Below are 17621 nucleotides of genomic sequence, written 5' to 3' on the forward strand. Positions count from 1 at the left end.
CACCATACAAATTGCAGGAAGAATCATAAACGTCTCTCCAGCAATATTGGGGTTGTAAAGTCGAGCCTCGTATGTATTTAGTTGGGCTGGCGAGCTATAACCGTTAGCTGTTTCTTGTTCTGTTGGTGAATCCATGGTGTATAAGCAGAACGCAGATGATCATTCTATAGAAATGTAAATTGGGTTGATTTCCTGATTGGTTAAAGTTTCAGAGAATGAATGGGTTCTCTCAAGAATCATTGATGGAGATTCTCGATTCTGTTTCGAACCTTCTGCATACTGATCATCTTTCTGCCGAGTCTAATTTTCCTAATGAAGAGTCTCCATTAAAGTTGTATGATGGCTGAAGGGACCATTAATTATTATTATTCAAACCTCAAGTGAATGAGAAGATGTGAAAGAATAAATATAAATCAAGAACTAATGTTGGAAACTTATCTGTTCCAGTAATCCATGAATTTCAGGACAACATTTTTGAAATTGTCAAATTAGGGAAGAAGAAGTACAGACCTATATAAAATCTTCTTCTTGAATCATTGCCTGAATAAGAATAAGAATGAATATATACAGGAATCAAGATGATTTTTCAATAGTTTAATGTCTGAATTTAGGCCTGAATCTACCCTTGGGATCTCTCATCATAATATACAAATCAATGTTAGGTTTATTATAATTGTCTGGTTTGGCCTATGCAATTAGGTCCCAATTGAATAGTCTAAAAGCTTAAGTTTGGCTCGTTTAAATTTTCAAATGAGCTCAAACTCGTTAAGACTGACGAATGAGATGAGATCCGAATAGCTGTCGAGAAAGGAGGCATAAAAGCTTTACCAATAAGAATAGCAACTCAATTCATTTATGTCCCTAACCACTATACACAAAAATAGGTTTCTCTCATCTATCTCAATCATCAGAAAGGAAGCATAAAAGCTTGCCAACAAGGAGAGACATCCTTTCTTGCATAAAAAGCAGTATACAAAGGTCTCTCCAGCAGTATATACACATAGTTTTCTCTCTTCTATCTCAATCATCATCACACATAACATTTTCATCACTTGGTATCAGTTGTGTTAATATCTCTATATCCCAAAGCTACAAATAGTCTCCAAAACTACAAATAACAAACAAAGCATGAAAATAAATCTTATTTAATTGGTAAAAGTAAAATAGCTTTGAATCTTTAATAATTGAAGTGAACTAAATAAACAAAAAAGATTACAATAAAATTCACACAAACAAAAAATTGTACACACAGAAATCCAAAACTGAGTCAAGCTTCCAAACAACATATATAAATTACAGAACATATAGCGAATTCGGCGTTTTGCAGTCTCTAAATTTGTTGAAGAGAATAATTTATTAACCTTTTCATCTCACACTTTGTCTCTATTAGCCAAGTAACTGGAGTTTACCGTGATGGGGTAAAGATCTCCAGCCGAAGTGGAAGAAGCAGACCACGGTCCAGACATTGAGCTGCGAGTTTGCGTCATGTTTGGGTCTGTTTGTTCGAGATCGCTCATCATCTGTTTCATCTTCTCCTTGTGGCTCAATACGCTAGAGTCCGAATCCAATAACAAATTCTCAGGAACATTCCTGTCCTCAAGCATGCTCACGACAGATGACATGTTTGGCCTGGAAGAAGAAGTTACATTGGTGCAAATCAAAGCTATATTGATCATTGTCATTGCCTCATCTTCTTTGAACTCCAAGCCTAGTCGTCGATCCACAATGTCCATAAGAGTTCCATTCTCTTTTAAGATATGCGCCTATATTGAGATTTCAGAATAAACGTCAGTGTTAAATATTGGAATTGAATGGAAATAAAGTAAAAGAAAAAATAGTTTACAAGTTATTTCACTTACATAATCTAGGAGGTAGAGGCTCTCCTCCTTTGGTCTATGGGTTGTATTAGTTTTCCCACTAACGATTTCGAGAGCAACAATTCCAAAACTATAAACATCGGCTTTATCTGTTAGATAGCCACGCATAGCGTATTCTGGAGCCATATAGCCACTGCATCAAATCATATAAAACGGGTTAGTATATTTATGTTCTAACCAAAATCAGTGTCTTCTCCTTTTAATCAGGTTTTTTTTATCTAGAGAACGCTAAGCCTAGCACAACAAACACTAACATGACCTCAAAGTATTTCAAGTGGGAATAGAACTTAACTTTCCCTGGATCTAACAAAATTCAGCTTAAGAGTGGATGATGAAACCAAACAAGCTCATAGACCTAAAAACGGGCTTGTTTGATGTGGGTTCCAACATTCCATCACTTCATTTCTTCCATCATTACTCAAATAACTCGTTTTTTCATCAAACAAGATTTTTTTTTTAAATCTCATATTATTTCGAAATAACTCTAGATCAAAGAAGGCATAATAGGGTAACGTGACTCACTAAGTTCCGGCAACTCTTGTGCTTATATGAGTGTTCTCTTCTTCATCAAGTTTGGCCAAACCAAAGTCAGATATCTTAGGGTTAAGATCCTTATCAAGCAACACGTTTGTAGCCTTGATGTCTCTGTGGACAATCTTCAGTCTTGATTCTTCATGAAGATAAGCTAGGCCCCGAGCTATGCCAATACAGATCTTATACCTTATAGACCAATCCAAGTGGATCTGGGATTCTTCAGGACCTTTGCAATTTTTTAGAACAACAAGTGCATTAGAGGAAATTAGCTCATATAAAACATATATGTTTAGCTTTATACTAAAGAGAAGTAACAGTTGATAGGACACTTTGGCTTACCAAATAATGCACGTGCTAGACTGTTATTTTCCAAGTACTCGTACACAAGCAATAGTTGATTGTCTTCAATACAACATCCATACAGCTTCACAAGATAAGGGTGTTGCAAAGCTGAAATCATTCCTATTTCAGTCACAAATTCACGGTTTCCTTGCTTCGACTTGGAAGAGAGCTGTTTTACTGCTATTGCAGTTCCGTCAGAAAGAACTCCCTGAAAATCATAATATACGTAGTGAGACCTTCGATACTAGTATGATTTAAAAAAAAAAATTGAATCGTTCAATTTATACCTTGTAAACAGGACCAAAACCACCTTCTCCAATCTTGTTAGCAGGATCAAAATTGTTTGTTGCAGTTTTAATTTGTCTCAAGGAGAATGAACCAGTCTGAAGTTGCATCTCCTTTAGATCTGTGGAAGGAAGAAGAAAAAATTAAGAACCATTCCTATCAAAGAAACTAATAGGAATAAATAAAATAAATATGAAATCATAACACACTAAGGTAGTTCAAGTGACAAGAGTGGTTCCTAAGAGACCAAAAGTCACGGGTTCAATTTCCACTTAAAACGCCTTAAGTTGAGGTGGGTGTCATGGCTGGCTGTGGGGTTTCATACAAAAATAAAAATAAAAATAAGATTTGAAAAAAGTTTACAAAATTTAAGCCAAGTCCAATTTTTTGTCCTTCCAAATAAAGCAGGTTGTCAAGCATTGTCAGATGATCGCTCAAACATTCCATCCCCACAACATTAGGCTCAAAATTCTCGATGTAAATGATACAACCTTTCAAAATCTTACATTTACCTTACTAATCTTTTTTATTAAACAAATTCATAATCAAAAGGTAAAATCTGTAGTAAAAACAGGTCACATCTACCACAGCAATAAATACAACCATTTACAGTTCAGGTCTCTACAAATGAGATCTCAAAATCAAAGCAAAAGGGAGAAAAGGAAAATACTAACGATAAAACAAAAACCCTTGCCCCTAAAGTCGCCATACAACAACGACGACAAATACAGACCATAATCAAAAGGTGAAATCCTTCAAGCACAATTGGAAAGCCTTTCTTAATATGGTAATCTTGCAGACTGATTAAGATAATCGTAATTAATATGAGAACTCAATTGATCCATCAATATTATTGTTTTGAGTTTATAGTTCAATATGGTAATGTGCAATTTCTACATAAGTAAGCTTGACTAAACAAGAGATTGTTAGAGAAAAGGTACCTTGATACATACTGCCTTTATGTCCTATGCATCCTTTTCTCCAAAGAATGCCAAGAATTAAGATTATTAGAAACACTACAGAAAAAACAATGCCGACAATAGCACCAACTGAGATTCCTTTTTTTCCTGTATTGAGAGAAAAATTGAATGAGATTTTTCTTAGTTAAAAATGTTATATAGGATATTCAAATCACATCTATCTATTGGAAAGAAATATATACCCCCATGGCGTTGCACAGAAATAGCTGAAATAAGAGGACCATATACTCCTCTAGTAGGGATCCCAGTAGTTCCTTTCCCAGACCATTGGAATCGAATTTCCAAAGTCCTGTTGGTCACAACTTCTTCAAAATGTTTCACAATTTCAATGCCAACCCCACCAGCTTCTTTCTCAATGTTAAACTCTTTAAGCACATTCTTCCCTTGAATGTAAACATCAAATATTCGCCTTCCAAGGCTACTAAAGGTTTTGTCATTGGTAAATATAATTTCAGCAAAGTGAAGATTTACATCATACTTCCCATTCTTCAGACAGAATCCATAATATGTCAATGATATGGGAGTGATTCGTGCATTCATGCTCAACTCAGAACTACTTTCGGAGAGCTTAGATGTATTTACAGCCAGGAAACTACCGAAACTATTTTTAGAGAGGTTAGCCGACCTAGGACGGTTATCCTCCAGGAAATGGCCGGTGCTACTATAGGCCCAGTTATTTCCTTCAAATGAATTTGCTGGCCCGGCTGGATTCGTATCACCTTCATACCTGGTACTTCCAACTATTATGTCATCTCCTCCACAATTTATATGCAAAGAGTCCAAATCTGGAAGAAAATGACAGAAGATCATCGCGGTTCATAAGAATGAAAAAAATGGATTCTCCAGCATTCCAACATACCTCGTGGACACACAGGGTTTTTCAAGCATAAAGCAGTCTCACTATAACAAAAAAGTCAAATGATAAATTGTTTAATGAATTTAGTTCCTTAATAGAACAATGTTATGATTGGTATATAGTTGAAATATTGAAACTTACGATATTAAATTTTCTGAATTGCTTGCAAACAAGTTTCTGTAGAAAAAAAAGAGACAGAGAGACTTCATCAGATCTCTTTTTGCGAAGTTAATGGTGTTTCAATAGTCCTAAGTAAAATTAGGTTTCTTACATGGTATTTATTTGACATGACTCGGAGGTGGAGGTGGAGGTGGAGGTAGTACTAAAATTATTGTACGTGAGATCACTGCATAAAAAATGAAGTCCATTAGTTATAGTTACAGGAAAAGGATTTAAGCAATGCATGGAGTACTTCAATAGATTATATAATTCCTAAGTGTCAAAAGACACTACAATATTAACTTTATCACTATTACCTTTAACCCTTATATATAATAGGTGGTAATAATTTTGGAAGAAGACTTACACATTTTTCTTATCACTTAGAATCCAATCAGGTACAGTTCCATTAAGAAAGTTTCGCGTAAGATATCTGCATAACATCAACGATAAATGTATGTTATGTATTTTACAAGTCAAAATGTCAAACAAAAATTCAGAAGTCTAGTAGTTATAAGAGTACACAGAAACTCAATGAAACTTATGTAACATTACTGCCCCTTCAAGACTTGCTTGTCTACAAGGTGTAAAATTTCCCAACACATCATCTTATAGAGCAACATTTGAGTCCAGGTCATATTCTTTGAGACTTGTTAAGTTCACCATGTAAGAAAGACGTATCTTCTCTGGAGAACTCTTTTAACAATTGGTTGCATAATTAATGGTTTCTATTGAGAAGCAGTGACCGTCATGCTAAAGTCATGAAGTCATAAAATATGATCCACTAATAATTTATTTTCTTTGCTAGAATCAAGCTTTGATATCAATGTAACATTTTTGTTTTGTCATAGAAGTTATATAATATCAGGATCATTAAATAAGCCAAGATCAAACAACCTCTTATTTTCTTTTCTTTAAGTCTTGTTTGGATTTAGCAACATTTGAGGACCAAACAAATTTCAGCAACAAAAGGAGGAGAGGAGAGACTTTCTGGGTTAAGGTAGTGATTGTTTCAAGAAAAAAAGAAGTGATATTTGATTGTTGTTAGTGCAAGCTTATATGTCAATGGTTATTCCAGTTTGGCCGAAGATTATCCCCTATTTTGTTGGTTTTGATTAGGGTGGGAAATTATCGATATTTTTGGTATATAGAAAATATCATAAAATATCGAATTTTTCAGTTTACCAAAAAAATCGGTACAGTATCGGTATGAGTTTTTCAAAATTCCGTTATATCCTAAAATAACGAAATAATATTTATAAATTAAAATCGGTTTATCGAACAACTTTTAGGACGATGTTTGGTGCAGTGTCAGAAGTCTTGTCTTGTCATTTTCAACAATCGCTTCAGTCAAGATCTGTAGAAATGCTTCGATCAAGGATATGTTCCATCAACGTTCGAATTATTTCGTGAGTAGAATCAGATATAGGAAAATACTTAATGATAGAGGGTAATCTTACCTGAAAGCTTGTTGTTCTTAGTAGAGCACAAGGTAGTGATTCCTTTTTCACGTGATAATTTACGTTGTCAAAATATGGATTCCTTTAAAGTTGGTCATTGTTAAATATTATTTACGGAGATTGCTCCATATGACATCATATGGTAGAAGTTGTGAGATTCTAAATTTCTTTCAAAAATCTCGTTTTGGATAGAGTGTCATGCATTGAGGGATCTTAATGAATGATAGATGAATAAAAAAATTGTGAATTATGGTTAGTCGCTATAGAACGTGTTGTGAAAAGGCAGAGACGGGACCTCACTTGTTTTTGCATTGCAAAGGAGTGGTTGTGATTTGAAACCTACTTTGAAACATGATTGGCATTTAGTGGGTGATCATGAGTCGATCGTCGGTTTTGAATGTTTGAATAGAAACCGCAAGTTCGGTTAGATTGAATTAATGGGTCTCTATCCCGATTATTTTCTAGTGGACTATTTGGCTCGAAAGAACCGTAGGACATTTAGTGATCGCGGTCGACTGATGCGTTTACTGCACAACGCTATTATTATAACGATAGGTGAGATCTCTTCAGGAAAACCGGTGGAGGCGGGCAGGGAACTGATTGATTTTTTTGAGAACCTAACACTAGATTTTATGTTATGTTTATTCATTTACGAGCATTTTTTGCTTATATTTTATTGTTACATTCCAAATGATTAATTTTGTTGAGTTTCGAGTGTGTTTGGTGACAAGGTGAATTCGTGTTTGTGTAATATTTTTGTTGTTATGCTCAAACTACTCTCAATTATTACATGGACTTTTTTAAAATATATTGATATATATGTATAAATTAAAAATATAATAAATAACTAATCGAATTATAAATAACTAAGTCTTAAGCCTTAACTCCATAATAAGATGGAGGTCATTAACGAATCAAACAACATTAGCAGATTCATTTCTTTCTCCAAACAGATTTGATGATCTCTTAATGTATTTATTCTATCTAAACTTTTAGCAGATTCATTTCTTTCTCCAAACAAATTTATTAGTTACAAAAATCCTAGTTTTTTAAAAATCAAATTTTTTTTTTTACTCTGTCATTTAATAAATGTCATCCTTATACATTTTGTTTTACGAGACGTAAAACTAATTTTATTTCACTATAAAGTATTTGGTTTATTTTCAAAATGGACTCAATCAAGTCTAATATGCTCTCAAGTTCATCACAAACACAAAAGACAACCTCATTTGATTTCAAAAGGGACTCAACGAAGTCTAATATGCTCTAATAACATTCAATAAATGCAATCTTTAAATATTTTGTTTTACGATATGTGAAACTAGTTTGATTTCATTATAAAGTATTTGGTTTTTATCAAAATGGACTCAATGAAGTCTAATATGCTCTCAAATTGATCCTAAACACAAAACACAATGAAATCTAAAACACAGAAGTTCACGTTTCGAAAGAGTAAAAAAGGTTTTAAAACCAAAACTCGGTATTAACAGTATAATACCGATATCGTACTAAAATCTCGGTATATCACAAATATTCAGTATGTTATTTGTATCATACTGAGATTTAGGTATGCCGAAATTTCGGTACGGTAATGGTATAATTTTTTTTATACCGAAAATTTCAGTACAGTATGAATACAAAATTTTGGTATATCGTACCATCCCTAATTTCGGCTAAAGTTGGTCTACTATAAGTTGCTCTCTGCATTTGTTGTTTAGATTTTGTTAAGCGTCAAATCATAAGAATGGCTTACTCTAATCCATTAGGGTAAGAATGGCTCACTCTAATTGATTAGAGTACAACTGAGTGAAAAAACAATTTATTGCCTCATTGTTAGATAAAGATCTTTAATAACCATCACGATTTATTGGGTCCAACTCATGTGATGGGCTTGGACAACAAGGGCTGAAAACTCAAAGTAAAATAAATTTTTTATTAAACAACTCTCTTTGCTTGGAGGAGAGGACATCAACAAAATATATAGAAAGAACAAAATGATGTAGAGGGAGAAAATATAGTTGTGTATTTAGAGTTTCGATGAGATGATCAAGCAGTCGAATAATATCGATTTTAGTTCAAATCACAAGTGGTGAATCATCATGATGTCCTCTACAATACGACCAATCTAGATTTTTGTTTTGACTTCTCTGAGATAGTGGTTTGAGTATTTCACAAAATCTATTTTTATTCTTATAATCTATCATTAACGGTGAAGATTTTGTATTTGTGAACTTATAAATACTTGATATAACTCACTACAATATATTTACAATATATTGTAGTGAACGTGTTTTTAAGAGGTCTACGGTCCCGTGCTTTATTATCGAATTTAGATTTTTCACGCTAAAATCATTGTCTCTGTGTCCTTGATTTTATTGATTTTTATTTGATTTGTTTTGTTGATTATCTCAGGTTGGTTTTTTCTTAACAAGTGTATCAAATATACCAATATATAGCGTATTAATGTTGGGAGATTGGTTTACTTTACCATGTCTCGTCCAAATATTTCTCATGTGGTTAACCAGAGTTCCTACAAAACTTTGTTTACTAAATTTTGTTAGGGGTGTTGTTCTCATTATTCTCGTATCTCCAAAGAGTGACTCAGTTTCAGAGTCTTTTGGGGACTGGTATCTTATGGATTGTAAGTCGACTTCTAGATTTTGCATCTTTGGTGACTCACTTATTTGGTGGAAGACTACTTGTGAAATCATTTAGTTGCATGGATTCCATCCAGATGTGTGTTTATAATCCTAATCTATTTTTGTGATATTCAGAATGCGATTCAGATTGAGATGTCACCATTTATAGCTCGGTGCCATCACTTGTTTGTTTAATCCTTCGCCCACACATTGCTAATATGTTAACGAAGACACTCTGCTTCGCACTTCTTTTTTCTTTCGTATAACCTCTATCGTTTCATCGTGAGTTTGCGGGATGTTAGAACAAGTTGAATAATATGTGTTTAGGCCTATGTTGTTTGGCCCAAACTTTTTGTTTTTTTATTTTGTTTACTATCTCTTCGTTAACCTAAAACTCTTGCACAATCCTTGGTTTGATATTTTGCATCTAATCCTTGGTTTGATCGATAGAGTGACTATGTCTCTCCATTTCTTTTGTTTCTCCCAAGATTTTTGTATGCTTACCCTTATCAAGGCAAAAGGATACCAATATGTCATTGACTACCTTGTGATTCTTCCCTGTACAAATTTTTTATAATAAAAGTAAGTGCAAGATCCATACAGGTAAGTTGGCTTTGACTGAGGAGTATAATTTGTTGGAATTTCTCCAATTAATTTGTTGAAGCTAAGATCTCTGCAAGAAACATAGAATATGATTGCAACAATTTCCACCATGAATTTTATACACAACATTTGAAAGATCAAGAAAAAAGAGGCACATTTACTAACAATGTTTGTAAATTCTTCAGTGTGCTGATGTCTGGTAATGATCCAACGAGATTACAACTCCTCAGAATCCTATAACATTTGGAAAATATGTGACGTTGAATTTAGAAAAGAGAATCCTATGATATTTGGAAAATATGTCAGGTTTTAATTTAGAAAAGAAGAGATTGTTATATAACATTCAACTTACAGTACATTCAGGTTTGTCAAATTACGAATAATTGGAAATGGCGAGTCAGTTCCATTTATGTCACTTATTCTTCTGCAGATCATATTAAGCTAAATCAAGAATAATGATTTGACACAACACTATAATAAGAGTATAAATTGATGAGCATCGAAGAAATTACAAGTCAATCATATTTGTCAATGCAAAGATCCCATTAGGTATCGGACCCTCCAAGCCGCTACCCTGAATTCCTCTGCATTTTTCAAGTTTTTGTTTCAAAACTTACCGGAATGAAAGAAATATGAATGGATAAATTTGAGATTTAGTATCTCACAATCTAGTGAGATTCAACCAATTCTGGATGAAATCAGGTATCTTTCCCATGAAATTGTTATCACCAATCCGACTGTATCAATAATTTGACGAATGTCAATATCACATGAACCAAGAAGAAAAAACAAATAATGTGAAATTCAATACTTACAAGTCTGTCATCATGATCAACTTTCCAAGTTCTGGTGGCAGTTCACCAGATAAATTATTCGAGGTCAAGTACCTTAATAATCAAATAAACATTGTCAAATCTTTTTTCCCTTAGGTTTATTTCAAATGAATAAATTCTAAATTTCTAGTTGATTGAATAAACAGCCTTCCTTCATGCACAATATTTACTACAAGTTCTCATGTTTCTGGAGAAAACAAGTCATTTTAGATTAACACATTTGACATAACTTGATGATTGATGAACATTATTTGTATTATTAGAATTTATAGCAACGAAAAATTTATTTATACAAACTTTAAAATTTAATAAAAGGAAAGGAAATAAAAAGAGTAATTCTAAATTAGTAGATATTTGTTTAAAAACAATCATTATGGTGTTTCAGTATATTATTATTGTTCATATTTTGTTTGAAGATGATTAATGTTATTTGATAAAAATAAAAATAAAATATATCTTACATGCTGTCTATACTGGTGAGGTTTCCAAGCTCTGGAGGGATGACCCCTGATAGTTGGTTGAACTCCAAAACACTATAAACATATCTCAAACCAACATAAACATTAAAGCTAAACCATGAATTTGATATGCAAAGACAAAATGGAGTAATGAATACATACAGCCTTGTAAGAGTGCTAATATTTCCCAATTCTTTTGGTATTTCTCCACTTATTCGATTTCCTAGTAACGAGCTGCATTACAAATAACATTAATATAATCACCCCCATTTTGAACCATGAGGCAGTCAAGAAAGAGAACTACGCACATCATTTGGAGTTGGGTACTGGTGCCCCATTCTCGAGGGATGGTTCCGTTAAGATAGTTGAGAGTAAGGTCACTGCAAAAATATACCAAAATGAAATTGCTGAAATGTTAAGTTTCTATCTAATAACATAATGTACATTCAATAATTAAAGAAGGTTTTTTTAGCTTTATCAATATGAATACTCACATCTCCTGAAGGAAGGGTAGGTTGGCAATTTCGGCTGGGAGACTGCCCGCTAGATTTAGTCGTTTAAGGAATCTGCACTTATCAATTGAAGATTAGTTTGTAGCACAATGTATAGAAACTAATTTAATTTACAATCCATCCCCACACAAGAAAAACAGTGATGGAAAATATACTAAGTCAATAGAATCGAGAGAGCAATATGAAACATGAAATAAATAAGCCAAGATCATGCCCACCAAGAGATGGAGCTTGAAATTTTTTGATTAGTTACAAGGAATTGAGTAGTTGTGAAAATGAGAAAGAGAGTTAGGTATATCAATTTCATGTATTCAATATGAAACTATCAAAATCTGTCAATACATCTAATGCCACTAAATCAACATAGCTTTTGTCATTTGGGTTTTGTCACTTTTTGCATTATTCACTATACCATTCATCACTTATGTATTTAAACACTTGTTGTACCATTTGTAATACACAGATATATACTACAAAAATACATTTGCTCTGTTCTGCTCTTTCTTTCAGAGCAGATTATTTGGACAACTCTAGTGCTCGATCCTTCCTAATGGCTGCAGAAACCAAATATGTTCCTAACCTAATAAAATTCTTACAATCAATCTCTGTAATTGGATCATAGAAATTTTGTACCATACTGGAAGAGAATGGTTTCTTTCAATTCGTCTCGCACACCCACCCTGCGTCCCTGCCCCAAGTGAGACAGTTGCAGCCACCAACGAATAGGGAAGACCCACCATCGTTGTGAATCATACCTTAGAGACCGGGTAAAAACAGAAAACCCAACTTTCTGGCAAAGCTACAAGAAAACCTCTCGGGTTTTGTGAATCCCGCCTTTGCTCCTCCAAGTCTCCCTAATCTGCAAGCCTTCAACCGCTGTCGTCCTCCGGCCGGCAGCAGAAAGCCCGCCGGAGAAGACGAACGAGGTAAGCTTTAATGCTTTATGCTTCATTTTGTTTTATTTTGCCCCTATATTTGATTTTGTTTTTAAGTTATGCCCTAATGTCTTTGTTCATCTATATTTTACCTCAATCAATTCTACCTCAAATTTTCTAATATCTTTCAACTTAACACTGAATTTTCATTTCTATTCTATTTCAACCCCTAGTTTATATAAGAAATATTTAGTTAAATGCAAGAAAAAGTTTGTGGTTACAAAGGAAGGATTTTTTCTTAAACAATAAGATAAGTTCGATAATTTTAAGATGTGTGTTAAAAATGGTTAATTCATTCATTTATTTGGTGTGCACTCAAATCTGACTCATTTATCTAACTAGATAAGGAGTCGAACAAAGATGTAGACATGCCCTATACCCATGCTAAAGAGCATAACATGTTTCAAATTCCGGACACCCTACCGAGATAATCCATGAAATTTATTTATCATAAATAATTCATTATGAGATTATTAAAAAATTTCATATTAATACTCTAGTGCTTATTGAATTCGTGAGATAAATTGGTTGTGGATATAAATTTAAACAAGGATGAGGAAGTTTTACCACGTATAATCGTTATACAAACTTGAGTAGTATAAGTGGAGTAGTTCTCAATCGATGCTCCTCGTATTTTTAAAGAGGTTAATCTAAATTTAGTAAAATGGAGAAGCTAGAATAAGGGAGGTGGAATTCAACTAATGTTCTACGAGAATAAATCGTATCAATGAAATTTGTGACTGAGATAGAATAGGGTTTTCGAATTCAAATAAAATCCATAAAAATGAAAATATATATAAAAACTACTCAAAACAAGTTTTTTAACACTAATCTCTTTTTTTTTCAAATAACACTTCATCACACAAGTTCTAATCTTGCAAAATTGGGGACAACCCAAGTTTAGAAAGAACACCAATTTGTTGGTCAAACTATCAATAATCAATTAACTCTACTAAAAAAAATGAAAGAAAGAAAGAAGATAAAAGATGAGGAAATTACATTCTCACAACATGACAGGTGGTATTGCTGGAGAATGAACAATTACATATTACTGCATTATCTGTTATTGACACATTCCAACCCGATTCTCCACTACACGGGTCCACACTGAAATTCCAATTATCGTTTCCTAATGTCCTTCCAATTTGCTTAAGAGTCTCCACTATAAAATAATTCAAACCCACAATTAAAATCACTAACTATTTCAAAAGAGAAATAGAAATATGATCATGAATACCTTCACTAGCAGGCAAAACAGCAGTTCCATTGACATGAGTAAAGAAGAAACATATGGCCAGTGTTAAAACATAGATTCTCATCATCAACTTCATTTGGATCTCAAAAAATTTCTTATGAAAAGAAATTTGTGGGCACTGTTAATGGAACTGATTGCAGGGAGAGAGAACATGAGGGTTCTTATATTCATTTGTTAATAATTACTAATACAATAATCTCTTAAATAATATATTAATTATTCAACAAAGACTTTATTACATTTATATCTATTAAGAAATTAAGTCAGTCGTCGGATCGGGCCCAGCCGGGCTGCTAAGGATGGAAATGGTCAGCCTAAGTTAGCTTAGTTAGCTGTAATTTTTGGAAATTAATATAGGGGCTGCTATATAAGGAATGGTAAATATATTTTCATTTGAATCACATTATTCAAACGCATAAAAGAAATAGTTTAAAATTTTATCTATTAGTTAAAAACAATTAGACAATTCAATCAAAACAAATTATATAATACTTTGCTAGAACAAATGAACCACTATTGATCATTACAGGATTATTCCACAGTTTTATCCGTAATAAATCTTGATAATGTTTACCATATTATAGAGATACACAGGAGAAGAAATTTTTAAAGAGAATAACGTGGCACAATTTGATTTGACAAAAAATAATAATAAAAAATTTCTCTTTTCTCTTTTCTCCCATTTTATCATTTTTTCAATAGTGATATGACAATTATTCATTCTTTCGTCTTATTTTCCAAATTATCTCCTCTATCACTATTCTTTGAATAATGAATAAAAAGAGAATCACAAAACAGTGGACACATTGAGATTCAAATAAGACTGTCCGCGATTGGAAGAAGACCAAGGGCTATTTTTAGTTATGGAGAATTATTTTTTCTCTTCAATGAGAACACTTATTACTGAAAAAAAAAATTACCCTAAAACTCTTACATCAAAAGTATGGGTCAAGACAATGTAAATCATAGTCGAGAAAAATAAAAGTTAACCGTGTCAAATATTTAATGGATTAATGTATTATGTAGTGGTAGGTGGAACTAACAGTACAATATCATGGAAAAAAATTGTGTAGTTTTGTAAAGACCAATAATAGAAATTGAAAATATGATAAAATTATTAATGAATTGAAAATTTGAAAATTCTTTTTATTTTTTTTTTTCATTTTGACACGTTATTTTCATATATATTTTTTTGTCATTATTTTTTCGCTTTATATTATTTTTCTTTTGCAAAATACACACGTAATTGCGTTCTAAGGGTGTTATTTTTATTTATTATTATTTTTTGAATGAATAAATTTAAAAAACGCCGTTTTTAATGAGATAAACGCAATTTAAATTTGTTTGTAATTCCGATAATTGTTTGTAATTCATTTGTTTTTAGATCGTAACGAACTTAATTTTTCTAAGTTTGTCTAGAAAAATACAGAAACTCTTATGATTTTTTTTCGTTTTTTAAATTTTTTAATTAATTAACGTTAAGTCATTTTTAAAAAAAAAAAATATTTAATAAAATTAAAAAATTTAAATTTAAATACTTAATTTTAATTATTAAATGATATGAAAAATGAATTAATCAAATAAAAATATTTAAAATTTAAGTTAATTTTATAATATCTAAAATTAATACATCAAAATATATCAAGACTATTATATTATTATATATTAATTATATTAGTTAAATAAATTCAATATATTAAAATATCCTTAAAACCTCTTCAAAAATAACACAAAACTGTTTTTAACAAATAATATATATATATAACCAAGACCATTTAAATTATAATAAATTTGAATCTCCAATCATTTGGACAATCAAACTAAAACAATTCCTGAAAATTAACTCCAAATATTTGTCATCCAATATAGTAGCAGTTAGCTTTAAAATAGAATAACTAAATGTGACTAATTCTTAGAACCATGATTGAATTCCTTGCAATCATAATCTGCATATAAAGTTTTTAATATGCATTAGTTAGGAATATTATATAGATTATAACTTTAAATGATAAAATTATACCACATTTCTATATAACTTTAAATGATAAAATTATATCACATCCACATCTAGAGATGGCAATGAGTATATGTATACCCGTAGTTTCAGATGGTTAGGGTTGGGATGAGAATGATAAAAGATTACTCGATATGTTCGACATCGGAAATGAAAAATGTGTCAAACTCGAAACCCGACTATATTAATATTAATATATATATATATATATATTATTATATTGGTTAAAAAGTGACTTTTCAAATTCATATATACTTTGCTCGCCTACTCTCCTTAGGGAACTGGTTGACTGCAAGAAGTTCATCCGAAACCCTCCTAGTTAAGGAGCAAAAGTCTATCGGCGGCACTTCCTTCATGTAAACCAAAATATTTATTTTTCATTATTATTTATCTTTATATATTTTAATAACAAAATGTTATTTCTATCTTCTCATTCTTAATCTTCAACATTATTCTCTCTTCAAAATGTTATTTCTTTCCTCTCATTCTTAATCTTCAACATCATTCTCTCTACAAAATGTTATTTCCCTCTCTTCATCCTTTATCTTTAACATCATTTTCTCTAATTTTTCAATATTATTTTCTTTAATTTTTTCTTCTAACATTATTCTTCTAGTTCTTTATTTAATTATAAGAACAATAATGTTCTTATATTTTTCGACCGCCACAACATAAGTATGTATGAGTAAGTAATGTTTTTTTATATCATTAATATTAAAGTTATACTTTTTATTTTTTAATATTTAAAATCTTATAAATATTTAATCGGGTAATGACCCGTCGGAGATCGGGCACCCGCTAAATTGGGGATGATGACACAAATAGAGATACCCTTCGGGTATGGAGTTGAGGACGGATAGTATAATAAAAATAGGGTTCGGGAATGAGTACCTCACTACCCCGCAGATAGATACCCATAGCTATCCACATCCACATCCACATCCACATCCACATCCACATCCACATCCACATCCACATCCACATCCACATCCACATCCACATCCACATCCACATCCACATCCACAATAATCTTTCCAATCAAGATTAGTCATGGTTCAAGCAACTACTCTCATTCATTTGAATTGTATAAACATATAATTTTTTTAATATTATTTTATAAATTTTTATCACGTTGTAGGGTCTTGTTCTCATTTAATTTAAGTCTTATCAAAATAGTAACATTTATCCTTATAAACTCAACTAAATTTGTAAATAGATAAATTTAAACAGCAAAAATTGTATATTAAATACACTACTAGCTCTTTTGAGGAATTATTTGAGTTTTTCTCCCAAAAACCCATGTTTTGATCAAATAAATAAAAAACTCTTATCAAATTATTATGATCAAATTATCCTAAATCAAATATGTTTATCATCACCACCCAGTTCTCCCTCTCTTTCAATTGAAACCGTCTCCACCGTCGCAGATCAGTATCGCATCAAACCGGAATTCATTTGATGTTATTGTTGTTGATTTTGAACTGATTACGAGGAAACTGAATATCTAAATCAACAAATTGAACAACTCTTTCAGCTTCAGATCTCATACCAGCAGCTAAAAATCACAAACCTGAGATCCTTCTCAACTCTCCAATATTGGGTCTCAATCTTCTTTTCAAATAAAACAATACTCACCGAGAAATAAGAGGATCTCAGGTGGGTGACATAGGAGGAGAGAGAAAGAAAAACAAATATTAATATAAAATAAAATATTTAAAAATAAAGTAATTTTATTATTTAAATCGATAAAATAATTGATATAATTTATTGGATTCAGTGATATAAACTTGAAAATATCACAATAATCAAAGATCAACCAAGCTATACGAGTCCACTAATTGGCTAATTTTTACATGAGTGACAAAATCAAAGTTTAAAA

General features: G+C 31.8%; 1 protein-coding gene across 2 annotated transcripts; it reads right to left on the reverse strand.

The window, feature by feature from the left end:
- Positions 1 to 1118: 1118 nt before the first annotated feature.
- Positions 1119 to 13854, reverse strand: LOC124914224 (probable leucine-rich repeat receptor-like serine/threonine-protein kinase At3g14840). 2 transcript variants are annotated; one of them, XM_047454731.1, is made up of 23 exons: positions 13711 to 13854; positions 13473 to 13635; positions 11521 to 11592; positions 11335 to 11406; positions 11189 to 11260; positions 11030 to 11101; positions 10551 to 10622; positions 10401 to 10472; positions 10248 to 10319; positions 10088 to 10159; positions 9901 to 9969; positions 9734 to 9805; positions 5401 to 5466; positions 5146 to 5220; positions 5016 to 5051; positions 4878 to 4918; positions 4201 to 4803; positions 3980 to 4105; positions 3041 to 3159; positions 2751 to 2961; positions 2400 to 2637; positions 1860 to 2010; positions 1119 to 1763 (listed from the first exon to the last, which is right to left on the reverse strand). In XM_047454731.1, exons 1-23 carry the CDS (start codon positions 13802 to 13804, stop codon positions 1371 to 1373), a joined length of 3033 nt encoding a protein of 1010 aa, XP_047310687.1. In that variant the 5' UTR covers positions 13805 to 13854; the 3' UTR covers positions 1119 to 1370. The 2 variants fall into 2 exon arrangements, with proteins under 2 accessions (XP_047310687.1, XP_047310688.1); XM_047454732.1 differs by lacking the exons at positions 13473 to 13635; positions 13711 to 13854 and adding an exon at positions 12172 to 12403.
- Positions 13855 to 17621: the final 3767 nt, after the last annotated feature.

The sequence above is a fragment of the Impatiens glandulifera genome, chromosome 9 (assembly GCF_907164915.1).
Source record: "Impatiens glandulifera chromosome 9, dImpGla2.1, whole genome shotgun sequence".
Classification (NCBI taxonomy): Eukaryota; Viridiplantae; Streptophyta; class Magnoliopsida; order Ericales; family Balsaminaceae; genus Impatiens; species Impatiens glandulifera.